Genomic DNA, 16,297 nt, shown 5'->3' on the forward strand with positions numbered 1-16,297 from the left:
TTCTTGTATTTTCCCTTTCTTTGAGACATGAGACAGCAGTTATTTTAACTCAGTACTGTAACCTTGCTATAAAACCTGCACAGGTACATGAGCAGCTTTAAGTTTTGTTTGAATAAATTATACTGAGGAACTAACTCTGCTTTCAGTTACATATATATAGCATTAAGGCTCACAGATCTTTTAGATTTTTTCCCTCCCCTTTGATTACAAAATAAATGGAAATTTCATGCATTGTTGGGATTCTTTTAAAAATAGTATACAGTACACTATTCACTGTGCTATGAGTAACTCTTGAAGCTGGAGATGGGTCCTAAATAAAGGACTCTTAATTACAACTCTAGCTCTTCATCATACCCCCTTTGCCATACCAGCAGGTGCAGAATTGAAGATTCAAGTTCAGTCTGCCATTTGAAAGGTGACCTCACATATGTGTTTTAAACTTGACTGTTATAAATTAGTGTATGGCGTTGTTAGCCTGTGGCGTTTAAAAAAAAACTGTAAAGAAAAAAGGCAAATCTGCATTAAACTTTGAAATGAATGATTCGTGGTGCCTTTGACCATGGATATGATGCTTTGGGGAAGTCAGTTTGTTGACGCTGTTGTAAGATTTTAAAAGGATTATCCCATGAAAGATACTGGGAATAATGTTTCTCAGGAGGTATACGAAAGAAAAAAATAATAAACGTGCATATTCCCAATCTCACCTTAATTTTTTCAAGTATGAGTAACAGTGTCAATATTCAAGATACTCAACCACAGGAATTCCCTCATGGTCCAGTGATTAAGACTTGGCGCTTTCATTGCCATGGCCCGTGTTCAGTCCCTGGTTAGGGATCTAAGCTCCCAGAAGCCGTGTGGCACAGCCAAAAGAAAAACCCAGCCACAGTAGGATGAAGAAATTTATGTAAAACTAATCTGCCAAATAAAGACTAATTTAATGTCATTCTACTTAGAAGCAGAAATGAACTTACTAAAGATGTTGTTCCCAGGTGAATCTAACCAGTTTGTGTTCAGTGTAGGATGGGCTCCCTCACGTTGAAGCTCCTTTAAATACACCAGAAGGACTTAAATTTCATTTATCACCACCCCTCCCACCAAGTTAAGTGAATTTCCAGAGTCATTGTCCTTGTCTCTATAAAATGAACTAGGTTGCTCCTTGGAAGAAAGTTTTGTTTAAACAAGGTTAACACTGAGGATACCTGTATTCCCAAACTTTACTCGAGACTTAAAATACCATTTTATAGTAGTTTGTTTTTTAAGCTAAGGCTTTTTTTTTTAAGAGGTAGAATGTCAGGATCAATGTTAGACCTTTGTCTCTAAGGATGATGGTAAACCTCCAGGTTAATTCTCCCCACTTAGCAGTTTCATTCCCTTAACTGCCTACAATATATGCTGAAATAACTTTGTTTGAATAGTTTCACATTCTGTTAGACTGTTTTAAGAAGCATAAAATACTTAAGACTGAAAAGAATAAAGGTCCTCTCCAGCAATATCTTCTCTTTTCCCTCTCCCAGGATCTATATTCATACTCAGCTAAAACATAATTATACTTTGACTACAAAATTTTAAGGTTATTTTTATTTACAAGTTTTGAAAAATGTACATTTTTTACATGGGTTACTTATGCAAAGTTAGATTTAAAAGAGTGATAAATGCACAAAAGGTGTCAATGGAACATCAGACCAAACATTTACAAGCCTTGTCCCACACTGCTACTTAAAGGTACTGTCTGTCTAAAACTATAAATATTCAAAGAAAAGACTGCAAACATTGATTTTAATGTTCTTATAATACTGAAAGGGGAAGGAGAAACTAAAGCATGCAGCATTAACTGAGGATTTGAGTGGAAAATAGTTTGCCATAGATATGTTCCCTTCCTTGGGTTAATTAAAAGAAAAACAATGTGGGATTATAAATTTGTTTACATAGGGCAGAACAGCTCCTTTAAAAAGATTAAAGTTTCTCCAGCCTTCCTAGCTTAATTAAAAACTAATGATTGTTTCCATTCCTCTGCTCCCACACCTCTTTAGAAAGTGAAAATCCAGAAGACTGCAGTATTCGGAAACTTAGCTTGGGTGTGTCCAGTGAATATCTTGCAAGGAGAGAATGTGTGAGTTACATGACTGTGGCACTCCTTTGGCCAAATCTTTAACATTCTCCTTCCTACAGTAAAAAATAGTTCAGATTGATTAAATCTTAGTATCGTAGCCTTTTAAGCTTCCACTGCTCTTTCAAAGTGGGTGTTTACAAGGATTTGTTTCCGTTTTCTACATGCGATATTCCCAAACTTCATTTCTAAATCTAACACAAGTGAAGGACCAGCCAGGGTGAAGGCTTCAGCAATCATTTTGTTAAAAACAACATTCTGGTCATCAAGCTATGCATAAGCACCACTTGTAAAACAATTTTAAAAGCTTAGTGTAAAGTACAGTAACACAAAACTGCCCTAAAACTGGAAATAAGATACAAGAGAAGGGAAAGTAAGCATTAGTAATTTTTGCACGTAACCCAGGTACAGTACATTTGATCTCATAGAGGGTGTTCTCTGATGTTTAAGGAGAGGGTAGAAGGGATAGGAAAAGCTTGGCAAGAGACAATGGAAACGGCACAATAGCTATTTTGCTTTTAATAAAGTAAATGTAATGACACTGAAGAACAAGAAGATGACAAACACATCAATACATATTTTCCTTATGACTGCTGCTGCTTTTCTTCCACCCAGGTCAACAGTCACGCCAGCTCTGTTCTACTATCGCAGAAACACGTTTTTCATACTCCCGCTTGTTCTCCTGGTACAGCTGAGCAGCCTGGCTATTTGCTGGACTATTGGGATTGGGTTCATCCAGTAGAGACTATAGAGACAATTTGTAACAAGTCAGTTCCTCAGTGCCTAGATATAATCACTTGAATTATCCTAGGTAGCAGCTAAATTTGCTCTCAGCATAATAATCTTCAGTTACATTAGTCTGCTATAGCTAGGCAAATATGTTTTCTGGTGGCTTAGGTCTTAATGACCTACTTTTTACTTAACTATGACTTTCAAAAAACAATTGCTAATATAAATGTATCAAAGGATAGTCACATTAAGGAAAATTCACCTGTATGGATGTTAAAATGGAAGACACATCATAGGTTGGACTCCAACGGTTCTGAAGTATGTCCAGACATATGCTACCATCTGCATAGACTAAGAGCATAGAAGTAGGTTATGTTAAACATAACAAAACCATTAAGGTTTTAACATCATAGTCAAGACAAATAAGAGTCAAGAATACTTTGCTTTTGAGGTTTAAAAAGATTCCTAAGCTGCTTCTCAGTTATATTTCTAAAAGAAGTGTCATAATCACTACTAGTGAAACAACTGGGATGATCAGAGAATGTCAAATATCATTTGTGTAAAACTGGAAGATACTTAATGTTTGTTATTCTGAAAAGACTGTCCTGTTATCCAGGAAACCACACATATTTTTTAAACAGGGTTCCTAGTCATCCACAGACTTATGGGAAATTCATTCCATCAAATTTCTAAACACTACCTCTTCTCTGAAATAACAAAAGATAGCTCAGAGTTCCCAAAGTTTCGTTTTGGCATGAAGATAAAAATATCTGATGCCCTGGAATATTAACCTGAATAAAAGGCAAGTTGTTCTAGGCTTGCTACTAGGAAGGGAAAAAAAGTGAAGTACTAAGTACTAAGTACTAAGTACGAATCACCTGTGGTACTTTTCTGCTGCTGCTGCTGCTAAGTCGCTTCAGTCATGTCCAACTCTTAGCGACACCATGGACTGCAGCCTACCAGGCTCCTCTGTTCATGGGATTTTCCAGGCAAGAGTACTGGAGTGGGGTGCCATTGCCTTCTCCGGGTACTTTTCTAATATACTGTATACCTGAACCTCAACCACAGAATCTGATATTCAGCAGGTCTGGAGTGAGGCCAGGGCATCCATAGCTTTTAAATGTTCCATGCTAATTCTGATATGCATCCAAAGCTGAAAACGGTTGTTTTAAATGCTAGTGAATATAATTACAACACAAAACTACCCAAATCTGGCCTTACATTAAAAGGAAACCTCAAGGACACCTTTATTTTTGTTTATTAAGTAAATTATAAAATCATCAAAACCAGAAGGCTCTCAGATTCCAGACAAAGGCAGTGTCCCTTCTAGGACCTAAACCAAGACAGCAATAGGCCACCATGAACAAGACCAGCTTTCAGAAAACAGCGAGATGCCTACACAAATACTCAGGTACTACAGACAAATAAACAGGAAATGGGGAATACTTCCCCAAATAAACAGTACAGCAGTTGAGAATACTCTATTCAAAAGTGATACTTGCCATTTGGATGGAACATCTTAGAGACAAATCTAACCGTCGGTGGCTTATTTGGGTATTCCTCAGTGAATTCTATTGTAAGCTTAAAGGTTCCTGTAATTAGAAAAGCAAGGGTTAAGAAAACATTTATCATTTTGTTCAGTAGTACTTTGTTTTTAATGCTACATGACTTGTTTTTCAAGTATTATATGAAATAATGCAAAGATATAGAGTAGGAAAGAGACCAGGTAAGAGGTACAGCTCTAGGAACGGCCCGAAAAATGAACAGTGTGAGAACCACCGCTCAAAGGTGATTCATTTTTTGTTTTTCCATTATTCTCCCCCAAACTTAAATACAGCTATCTTAAACTCAAAATTACTGCCTGCGGGATAACTTTAGCCCCTGTATATTTTGAAGACATCCTTAAAATGACAAGCAACTACAGCCAAAATTTGGCCTTCCTCCTTTAGAAGACTGAAAGACCTTAATAAAGTCCAATTTTCATCAGCTGTCATCTTAAAACTCTCCAGTGATTTTTTTTTCTCCAGTGATTTTTAAATGGACTAGAAAGAATGAGCACAAAGGTTCAAAAACCAATGCTAGAAATACAAATCAACAATCAAATTATTTTTAAAACAGCAGGAAATAAGTATAAAAGTGTTCCCTGGCTCCTTTTCATGTAATAGCAACTCTATAATGAAAACATAATTGAATGTAAGCCAGAAAAAACTTCACAGTCTCTCTTAAAAACCCTTAAGTATGACTCACAAGGTACTTAACTATAAAACCAACTCAATAATTCACACTAATGGAGGGAATTAATGGCAGAAATAATTTTAAAATCACATTAGATTGCATTCATGTCTCCAGTAAATTTCTTTCTAATGATGTTTGTTTACGCTACCATTGAAACAAATTATTTTTCTTGAATATGTGTCAACTAAGGTCATGGGAGGCCCTAAAACATACTGGGTTAGAAACTTATAAGAAATGGACACAAGCTGGATCTAATTCAAGAATTGTTGGGGGACTTCCCTGGCGGTCCAGTGGTTAAGACTCCATGCTTCCACTGCAGGGGAGCAGGGGATGTGGGTTCATTCCCTGGCTGGGGAACTAAGATCCTACATGCCATGAGGCACAGCTAAAAAAAAAACAAGAATTGTTGGAAGTTGTGATTTGGGGAGATTATTCCCTTCAAGATGTTATTTTTAATTGGTTTTAATAAATTCAAGAAAACAACTGGGCAACTGTTTTTTCCTGACTGAAATTTCTTCAAGTAATCTTAAGGAAACAGTTACTATCTGGTATAAGTTGATGCATGTTCCACTATATTACTCTGGTCCATTTAATACATCACTGATTCTAATACAATAGAACACATTTCAGGTAAGATTATAATGTGTTACTGGTTCCTTCAGAGTTGGCAATTTATTTCTTCCTTGCTTCCATTCCACCTTTCCACTTAAGAAAAAAGATCAGTCATTTTACTCCTAGATGTTACATATAACAATACCAAAATGTGTGTTTTCTACCAGCAAACTGACAGTAAACAATTTGCTAACAAAGGTGCCCTTGGTATGAACATGCGTCCCAAAGTTTCAGCATAATGTAAAATGCAACATACGGAGACATACTCCTCAAACTATTTTTACTCCCTAAAATTTAAAGTCAGATCTAAAGCTACTATGAATTATAACTAAGGACAAACAGTATGCTGCTGCTAAGTCACTTCAGTCGTGTCCGACTCTGTGCGACCCCATAGACGGCAGCCCACCAGGCTCCCCCGTCCCTGGGATTCTCCAGGCAAGAACAATGGAGTGGGTTGCCATTTCCTTCTCCAATGCATGAAAGTGAAAAGTGAAAGTGAAGTTGCTCTGTTGTGTCAGACCCTCATCGACCCCATGGACTACAGCCTTCCAGGCTCCTCCGTTCATGGGATTTTCCAGGCAGGAGTACTGGAGTGGGGTGCCACTGCCTTCTCCGAAGGACAAACAGTATAGTATTTGGAAATGGATAAACATGCTATAGTCCATCAGAACACACCTCACCTTTATCACCACCTGGTCATAACTCTTCCTATTTTTGAGGGAGAAAGCACAGTTCTTTCTTTTTCAGTTCTACTAATATTACAATATGCAAGAAGAAGCAGGAATGAGTGTTAGTTCGAAACTTTGCGCTTCCTTATGTATCTGAAGTATAAACACATTTGGCTCAGTGTTGATATACACTTAAATTATAGCTTGGAGATTTATCATCAAGAAATTGCTCTAAAATTGGGCAGATTTAATAGTATGCAGAGCTCCCAGGTACTTTAAATTAAAATGATCATTAAATATGGTACTTAAAGGTGGTAAAGCCACACAGAAGGCCAGCAAAAGTATAAATAGTGGGGCAAAGCAGAAGCTTTGCACTCAGATCTGGGTTCAAAGCCTTGCTTTGCGACTTGCTCGTTATGAAACCTTGGGGGAAGCTGCTTAACTTGACTATACCTCAAGTTCCTCATCTGTATTATTAACCCATTAATAAATTAAATTATTAAATATTAATTATTATTATTATTAAAATGGGTTAATAATAATACCCACTACATAACATTGTTGTGAGGTTTAAAAGAGAGAAAGATGAACAGTGATATAAAACAAGTGCTTCATAAATACTTTAGTTACAATAATTCTACAGTTTCACATCTCTAGACCCAGTTGAAGTAGGCAAAACCCCAAAATCCAAACTATTATCAGGAAGAAAAATACAATTAATGAATTCAAATACTAGACAGTACTTTCTTTCTGGCCTATATCAAACACTCACAGTGAAACGCAAGTTGAGAACGTACGCTGGTGGTTTGCAAAACCCTTGACTTGAGCTTTCTGCCTACTGCTTGCTGAGAAGTTCAACAAGGTGGTTACCTAGCTACCCAAGAAGTTAATCAAGTCTTTTAGAACAGCTTACTTGATATCTTGAGAAGTGAAACCACCTGCTTATGTCAATATGAATATAAATTAGTAGGACTTACCCACATCTTACTCAAAGTACACATTTAAAGGGATGTTTCATACTTTTAGGGCTTCCCTGGTGGCTCAGAGATTAAAGTGTCTGCCTGCAACATGGGAGACCCAGGTTCGATCTCTGGGTCAGGAAGATCCCCTGGAGAAGGAAATGGCAACCCACTCCAGTATTCCTGCCTGGAGAATCCCATGGACGGAGGAGCCTGGTGGGCTACAGTCCACGGGGTTGCAAAGTGTCAGACACGACTGAGCTACTTTTTCTTTCTTTCTTTCTTCATACTTTTAGCTGCATTAAACAATAAGAACCTCTTCAGTACAACTTTCAATGCAATTTCTGAGATCCAAAATGAACATTAAGGATATTTAAAATCCTAGAATTAATGTTATGCAATTGAGCCTAAGCTTATCCTCTGAATATTTGGGAGGCTAGGCTTTAAAATAATTGAAAACTTAAGCCTCACCATTGTTGTATACAATCTGTACTGATTTTTTATCTTCCTGAGGAGGCCACAACATTGTAAGGAAAGTAGGAATTAATCCATCTATACCTAAGGACCTGGACAATTATATAAATGTGTTAAACCGCTGGTGTAGAGCAATAGGGAGTGATTTGGCTAGTGTATGTTCTGCCTAAAAATAGTCACAAATTCAACTTTTGAAAATATTGTACTGGCCAAAGAAAGCACCTCTGTAGGTGTTTTTTGCCATTTAACCACCAGTCTGTGACCCTTGAGGAAGCAAAGCACATATACTTAAATTTTTTTGATGATTGAAAAAGTCTGACTTATAAGATAATAACCAACCTTCATTACAGGATTTATGTACCTTAAGAACACCCCTTGTGGACTTTTAAGTGATTCATTAAAAAAAAGACACCAAATTCTTAAGAATACATCCACTGTAAAAATCAAATACTAGTATCTTACTGTTTCTATTAACAATTTTCAGATGACGTGGTGGAAAATATATTGTTTCTTAACCTTCATATTCAGCATACATGCCAAGATATTTTATAAGGATGAATTTACACCCAATGTTTTGTTTGGTAGTGTAAGCCCTTGGGAACATAGCCCTCTTACTTCAAGTGTGTGAAGTTAAATCAAAATACCTTGAACAGTTCCTATTTTTAAAAGTTCAGCTCTTTAACTAGGACCTAGCTGTTCTGGATGGAGAAGGCAATGACACCCCACTCCAGTACTCTTACCTGGAAAATCCCATGGACAGAGGAGCCTGGAAGGCTGCAGTCCATGGGGTCGCTGAGGGTAGGACACAACTGAGCAACTTCACTTTCACTTTTCACTTTCATGCATTGGAGAAGGAAATGGCAACCCACTCCAGTGTTCTTGCCTGGAGAATCCCAGGAACGGGGGAGCCTGGTGGGCTGCCATCTATGGGGTTACACAGAGTCGGATACGACTGAAGTGATAGCAGCAGCAACTGTTCTGAAAACGTCTGCTCCAGATAGTTACAAGGAATTAGCAAAAGTAGTTCTGAAGCTGTTGATTTATATCATACATTGACAACAGCAAAATCAACTATGCCACTTGTTCCTAATCGGGCCTTTCCAGTAAATTTCCTAGCTATAAATAACAAGTATTTTTAAATGGTCAAAAAAATTCTTGTAACCTTGGTTAGTGTTTGAGACACCTGAGGAAGCATTCATGGATAGCAGACTGCTCAAAAGAATGAATCAGAAAAGGGTACTGTCATTCAGCCTGAGTAATTCCTTTCAGTAATGTCAGGGTGGAGAGACACATCATCAAAAATAGAACCAGTAATGTCAAGGGGGAAGGTCCAGGTAGATAATGGATTCCATAAGTACTTCTCCAATTCATACCACTTAAAGCGAGAGAAGCACCCTTGAAATATTTAAGTTGCCAACCCCTAGCAAAGCGATGTACTATTAATAAAGTTGCGCCCAGCATAAAGCAGTCCGAATAAAAATCAGGAGGAAAAAAGAAGCCAATGAAAATAATTTGCTTTGCTGGAGCTAAAGCAAATACACAGCTAATCTGCACATAAAGCTTAAGTATGAAGAACCAGCAACCGATCTAATGGAGGAAAACTAAGCCTAGCTAGCTTCTGCTATGGATCAGAATCAGTTCAAATGATTTACCTCACACACCAAAGTAGTATGCCTTCAGGATCATACTCCCTTGCTGTCATTTCTTTTTATCAAAGCACTGAAGAACAGTGATATTTACCCAGGAGGTGAAGGCAGAGAAGAAACAAACCACCTAGATTACTGTTTACAATCTGCTAGGGAAATCTGAGTGTTTGAGACGAATCCTAGAATTGGTTTGTATTCATTTACCTCACAACATGCTGTGGTTGGTAACATCCAAAGGCAATCTGACTTGGCAACTTTGCTTGTACTGAGTAGTTTGTAGAAATGCTTTTGTTGCCACCTTCAAATGGAGGTGTATGCATATGTGTGTGCATATGTGTGCAGATTTCTCTCAAAGGCTATATGACCAAAGGAATATAAGGCATTGAGAAGAAAATAAATAACAGAAAGACCCTTTTCTGTTTAAAAATACCTCAAATATTAAAGATGTCAATCAGTAGTTCAAATACTTTTAATCATCTTTTTAAATGCATTAAGCTTTCAAAAGCAATTAACTATACACACACATACACACACATTTGAGTGCACATAAAACTATATCTATGTCAATTTCCTGGTTGTGCACAGTCATTCCAGATGTTACCAGGGGAGAGGGGGGAACAGGTGAAGGGTACACAAGGTCTCTCTGTATTATTATTTATTACAATTCCACACAAATCTATAATTATATCAAAACAAGAAGCTTTAAAAAGTCCTTAAAAAGCAACTTAGTGTGTTTTTAAAAGTCAAACCTAAACCTAAAAATCATGTACCTGTAAGTACGTGTAGTATCTTGAAGTAGGTTGGACACTGGTAAGAGAGTACTTTAAGGCTCCCCTCAATTGTGAAACTGCCTTGAGATTACTGATCATAAAGTCTTGATAAAAGCACACGCTGAAAACTCATTTAAAAATAAGAAACAAGGAACTGGCTATTGAAGGTGCCATTAAAGACCACTTTAAAGCAGTGAGGCTGAAAAGCACTCAATGTCAGATTATAGAAACCAGACAGTTGTGTGCAAGGGATTCCTGCATCCATTCAACATCCAACACCACACATGAGGCACCTGCTGAACACAGTTCCCACCCTTGTGACAGAATTCTGAACCAGACAGTCCCTGGGGTCTCCGAGTTGATCAGCAAGTGGTTGGGTTGATCCTGATGGAGGGGGTGGTGGTCCTGAATTTAGCAAGATCACAACCCAAACCTCACAAACCCTTAACATCAGTGGTATTATGCTCCTTTTAAAAAGTGACTGCCTTACTCAGATTTTTTTAAGCAGCAGTTCTAGTCAAGCGGACAATAGCCAGAACAACCTGCCACAGACTGGACTCCTCTCAAGTCTTTAGCAGGCAAAGGCTAGGGAGAAGCGGGTTATTAAGTAGGAGGCACTTCCAGGCTGACTGGGAAACACTTTCCCCAGAAGATCAGGGTCCCAAAAGGTGGGTAAAGAAACTCTCTTACCATCCTCAAACGGGGTCCCTTCAGGCCTACAACACAGAGAGAAACAAGTCAGTTCCCACATCAGGGGCTCCTCTCTCCCCGGTTCATCTGTTCGCCCCACCTCTGGTAAACCACCGCTTCCCGGGTTGCAAAGCCACGACCAATAGAGCTTTGGGGCTCAGAAACCCCAGGCAGGCCGAAGCGCCACCGCTCCCCGCCCCGCCCCCCTCCGAACCCCAAACGGTTCCCCTGGCAGCGCGAACCGAGCTAATCGAGGCACAGGCTCCGGGGAGGCGCCTAGGCCCAACGAGCCCCAAACCTTCTCTCTCAGTCCCCGCCTCCGCACCGGGTGGGTCCCAGAGGGCACACGGGTCCCCCGGCCCTCACCACCATCCGGAACGCAGACTCACCCAAAAATGACCGCGTTCCAAACCATGATGTTGTTCTCGGACGGAGCCCCGCTGACTCCGGCAGGAGGATCCTCCTGTAACCTACAGGGAAACACCACAGGAACCTCCCGCTATCCTGAACCCGCCGCCCGCCCGGCCCGCTGCCGGCCCCGCCCTGTACCCCGGCGGCAGCCCCCGGCCCCTAGAGTCCCGGGCGGGTTACCTCTTGAAGTCCCTCATGAGACGCCGCCGAGCCGGGGTGGACATGTCTCTAGCGGGGTCAGGGGTGGGGCATACACCGAGCTCTCGGGTCCCCGCGGGTGGTGAGGAGGCTGAGGAAGCCGGAGGAACCAACGGAGAACCGCCTAGAGGAACCGCACTGCCTCTCCTAAGTCGAGGGTCGATCTGGCGCCGGCTTAGCACCACCCCAGAGTAGACCGGGGCTGAACCAACCTGGAAGGAAACGACGGGGGTGGAACGCCAAACGCCGGACAGACCGTACCAAGACGGGACAGGGGTGGGGGGGGGGAGGAAAGTTGCTTAGGTCATTAAACCCCTGAGGGACGGGGGGAGCGAGGGTGAGAAGCAAGCTGCGGGCCTCATGTAATTGCCGGGAACTCAATAGGATCGGGTGGTGGAATCGGTCCACCTTCACTTGCCAATTCTAAGACGAACCGTGGGAAGCTTTTTTTCTACTTTTCCTTTTTCTTCTTCTTCTTTTTTTTTTTTTTTTTTGAGATCAGATCACTTATTAAAGTGCGCACAGTGGCTGAGGGGGAGAAGGATGAAGTCTCAATCTCAATGAGGACAGAGTGGATGAAGGCGAAACCAGTTCTCCTAAAGCCAGAAATCTAGGGGGTACACCTCCTACGGACACGGGAAACTGGGGAGGAAGCTGTGTGACTGGTCAAAATCACTGAACATCCAAAGAGTAAATCGACCTCGATGGTGAGGTCGAGGGTCCCTTCTCTATGGGATGAATGTGCGGGCCCCAACATTTAGGCCGATGATCACCCCCAAAGCAGAATGAAATGGTGATGTGTGTCCTGGGGGAGGGAATGAGAGCTGGAGGCAAGCAGAATGAGGCTTTAGCTTTGGGCACTCACAATTTGGCTCTGGAACCACATTTCCCCTTGACAGTTCAACAAGCCAAGTGGCTACTATATGTTCAGAAGAGTCCAAGGGTATGAGAATATCCGATTGCAGAGAATTGGAAGAGCAGTGAGTCTGAAGTAAAAGGAACGGTAAGATGCACGTGAAAAAGCTGTAGGTTGCAGGGAAGAGTCACAGTTAGTATGTGGACCTGCAAAAGCAATAACAGTTTTAAAGAATGTTTTTTAAAAAGGTCAACTCCAAATAACATAGAAGGTAGGCAAAATACTCATTTAAGAATTTTTTGGAAATATGAGAAAAGTAGGTCTAGGTTCACTCAGGGAGAGTTTTGAATGCCAAGCTGATGGCTTCCTTGGAAGTTGGTTGAGCAGAAAGGCAACATGATCAGAGCTGTACTCACTGGAGACGGGTCCCAGGACAGCAATTAGAAGACTCTTGAAGTATTCCAGGTGAGAGGTAGTGAACCAGGCAATGACAATAAAAACAGACAGGACTTGCCAACAGAACGTGGGGACAAGAGAGAGGAAGGAGTCTACGGAGGCTCAAGTTCTGGGGACTTCCCTGGTGGTTCATGGGCTAGGGCTCTGTGCTTCCAATGCAGGGGACACCGGTCAACCCCTGGTCCCAGAATTAAGATCCCAACAAGCCTCCAAGTGCAGTGTAGCTAAACAATGGCTCAAGTTCTAACCCCCAAGATAATTGGGAGTTTGAAGTACCATTACCTGAATTAGGGAAAAGAGGGGAAGGGCAGTTCGGGGAGAGAAAATTGGGGGACTTGCTGAGTTCATGAGACTAGTGAGACATCTACCTGAAGATGTCCAGAAGATATCAGATGTGCAGGAATTTGTTTCTAAAATGGGAGACAGGAGGCACTTGACAATGGTAATGATTCTAGCTGCTGCTTTATAACAGGTACTCTCATGGCCAAGGATTTATATCTCCCATTAATTCTAATATATCAGTTAAAGCAAATCTCCCTAATATACCATCACATTATGGCTGTGGTGGGAAGGGGATACAAAAATAAATTTAAAAACTTCCTTTTCCTCTCATCTAGGAGCTTGCTGTCTACTAATACACACATATGGAATCAACAAAAGCAAGATTTATGAAAGCAAGTGCATTAGTTTTCTATTGATGTTTAACAAATTGCCACAAGCTGTTAGCCAACTTCAGTTCCTGTGGTTGCAGGACTGAAGGCCCCATTTCCTTATTGGCTGCCAGCCAGGGACCAGTCTCAGTTCCTAGACGTTACCTACACTCCTTGCCATGTGGCCTACTCCATCTTCAGATCCAGCAGCAGAGAATTCCTCTCCCATCAAATCCCTGTCACACTTTTAAAAAATGTATTTCTTTTCCTCTCACAATTTGAATCTCTTTCTTTAGGAAGAGCCCAGCTCACTTTAAGGCCTTATCTGATTAGGTTAAGCCCACCCCAGATAGTCTCCTGATCTTAAAATCATCTCATTTGGCACCTTAATTACATCTGCAAAATTGCCTGATAGCAGAACTCAGATTACTATTTGACTGAATAGCTCGAAGAAGTGACCAGAAATCTTGAGGAAGGGGGTGGCATCTTAGAATTCTGCCTCCAGAGTAGCAGCAAATTGCAGAGCAGAAACAAGTGACTCCACAGATGCTGAAGAATCTGTACAGCAGGGGAATCATCAATCTGGTGGGGTTAGAGCAAGCTTCCTGAAATGGGTTTATTTCAGTGTTGCTTCAGAAAAGATGAAAGCAGGGCTAGGGAGGGAAGAACACAGGTAGTTCCTAAACAGCACAAAAGTGGACATGGAGCTTAACCAGGATCTGGGGATAGTGGGCAGATTAGAGAGGCTACTGCAGACTGACAAGACCTTGACTTGGAAAAGTGAGGATGACAGAAGTTGATTAAATGCCCTCAAATATGAGGATGAGGAATTCAGGCTTGTGAGGCAGCTTTTACAGGTGTTTGAGCCTGAGAGAGATGTACTGAAAACATCCCACTGAGAAATGGTATATAGTATACTGGAGAGGAGGTGAGGTCTGGGAGGTTTCTGGATATAAGGGACTGGGTATAAATGTCTGAAACTCATTGAAGGCTAGAGATGCCTGTGAGTGTGTTGTGGGCTTGTCTGTTTTCTGAAACTCCTTTGCTGTATAGCTAAGGAGCAGCTCTCTGGGAGCCCCAGGGCACCAGGGTATGGGGAGAGCATTGCCTGACTGCACAGTGGAATTGCATTGCAGGAATACTGTGCCCCCACATTCCTCATCAGGAGCAGGGTTGTCATAGCAAGCAGCACACAGAAGATCGTTCTCTAGCATAGACGGTTATAGGACTGGAATGTACTAACTACAGCAGAGCCGGCCAAGCCTTCCTTCCACCCTCCTTACCACCTTGATATCTTGAAGAAATACCTTCTTCACAGGCAAGCATCCCCTCTTCCCTCCCAAGAACAGGAGTCAAGAAACTAGAAGTCCTTTTCAATTTAAAGACAAGTTTGTCAGTGATGTGGGCTTCCCTGATGGCTCAGGGGTAAAGAATCTGCCTGCAATGCAGGAGACGCAGGTTCAATCCCTGAGTTGGAAAGATCCTCTACAGGAGGAAATGGCAGCCCACTCCAGTATTCTTGCCTGAAAAATCCCATGGACAGAGGAGCCTGGTGGGCTAAAGTCCATGGGGTCACAAAAAAGTCAGACATGACTGAGCGACTGAGCATGCATGCATGTGTTAGCAATGCCTGAAAAATCCCATGGACAGAGGATAGTATTTAATCATATTTCATGACACATAAAGATGATATGAAGTTCAAATGTCAATGTCCATAAATAAAGTTTCACTATGGTTGCTTTTGTGCTGCAATGAAAGAGTTGAGGAGCTGTGACAGAAAGTGTGTGTGGTGCCCTCACCACTTCCCACTGTTGGTCAGTCCACTACAAATCACAGTGACATGGCTGTAATCCAACAGTGTTTTGGGAACCACTTCTTTCACCATGTTTCAGCATTAAAAAAAAATTACAACTGCATGCCTAGCATGTCAAAACAAGAAAATAAGAAAGTGGATTTCAAATGTTGTGCTTTCAAGGCATGGTGGAGTGTAGATGACTTGGTCATCAATGTAGATGTCAAAACACTGTGTTTATTACACAGTGATGCTATAGCATGGCTAAAAGAATACAATATACCTCGACATTACCAAACTAAGTACTCACCAGCATGTTCCCAGTTCACAGGAAAGCAATGGTTAGGCAAATTAGAAAGTTTAAAATAGAATATCTTATCATAGCAGAATTCTTCACAAAAGTGAAAAATGAAAACGAGGTTGCTGCCAAAGTAGGTTTCTGAGTGGTTCGATTGTTAGCCAAGCAAAGAAAACCATCTACTTACTGGTGGTGAGTTAATTAAATTGTGTTTGATTGCAAAAGCCAAAGAAATGTGTCCAGGGAAAATAAACTTTTTAAAGTTTATTTTAGGCTTTCAGCAAGAACAGTGGCTCAGAGGTTGAGGACATTGGAAGCAACACCAATAGTAAGTTTTAAAAAACAGGGCAAATGGTTTCAAGTGTTTTCCCTTGGTTCTTGATAAGTTGACAGAACTTAACAATACTCCTCAATTGTTGTTATTTACTCAGAGGGTCAATGCTGAGTTTAAAATGATGGAAGAATTGGCCTGTACGGATAGCCTGTGAAAGTCGCTCGTTGTGTCTGACTCTTTGCAACCTCATGGACTATATAGTCCATGGAATTCTCTAGGCCAGAATACTGGAGTGGGTAGCCTTTCCCTTCTCCAAGGGATCTTCCCAACCTGGGGATTGAACCCAGGACTCCAGTATTGCAGGCAGATTGTTTACCAGCTGAGCCACAAGGGAAGCCCAAGAATACAGATAGCCTTGTAGATGACTGCAGATGGGAATATTTTCAGAAAAGTCAGGAAAGCACTAGTTCAA

General features: G+C 41.0%; 1 protein-coding gene across 1 annotated transcript; it reads right to left on the reverse strand.

Moving 5' to 3' along the window:
* Positions 1-1,563: 1,563 nt before the first annotated feature.
* Positions 1,564-11,665, reverse strand: UBE2A (ubiquitin conjugating enzyme E2 A). Its single transcript, XM_042242029.2, has 6 exons — positions 11,482-11,665; positions 11,280-11,360; positions 10,891-10,916; positions 4,339-4,428; positions 3,099-3,187; positions 1,564-2,852 (listed from the first exon to the last, which is right to left on the reverse strand). Exons 1-6 carry the CDS (start codon positions 11,523-11,525, stop codon positions 2,724-2,726), a joined length of 459 nt encoding a protein of 152 aa, XP_042097963.1. The 5' UTR covers positions 11,526-11,665; the 3' UTR covers positions 1,564-2,723.
* Positions 11,666-16,297: the final 4,632 nt, after the last annotated feature.

Source organism: Ovis aries, chromosome X (assembly GCF_016772045.2).
Source record: "Ovis aries strain OAR_USU_Benz2616 breed Rambouillet chromosome X, ARS-UI_Ramb_v3.0, whole genome shotgun sequence".
Classification (NCBI taxonomy): Eukaryota; Metazoa; Chordata; class Mammalia; order Artiodactyla; family Bovidae; genus Ovis; species Ovis aries.

Bases quoted from the DNA above. Each gene is read 5' to 3' on its own strand.
- UBE2A (XM_042242029.2), bottom strand. From the start codon at position 11,525: ATGTCCACCCCGGCTCGGCGGCGTCTCATGAGGGACTTCAAGAG. The intron at 11,361-11,481 runs GTAACCCGCCCG...GTTTCCCTGTAG, and splicing joins CTCATGAGGGACTTCAAGAG to GTTACAGGAGGATCCTCCTG. The intron at 2,853-3,098 runs GTGAATTTTCCT...TTGTCTCTATAG, and splicing joins CCATTTTAACATCCATACAG to TCTCTACTGGATGAACCCAA.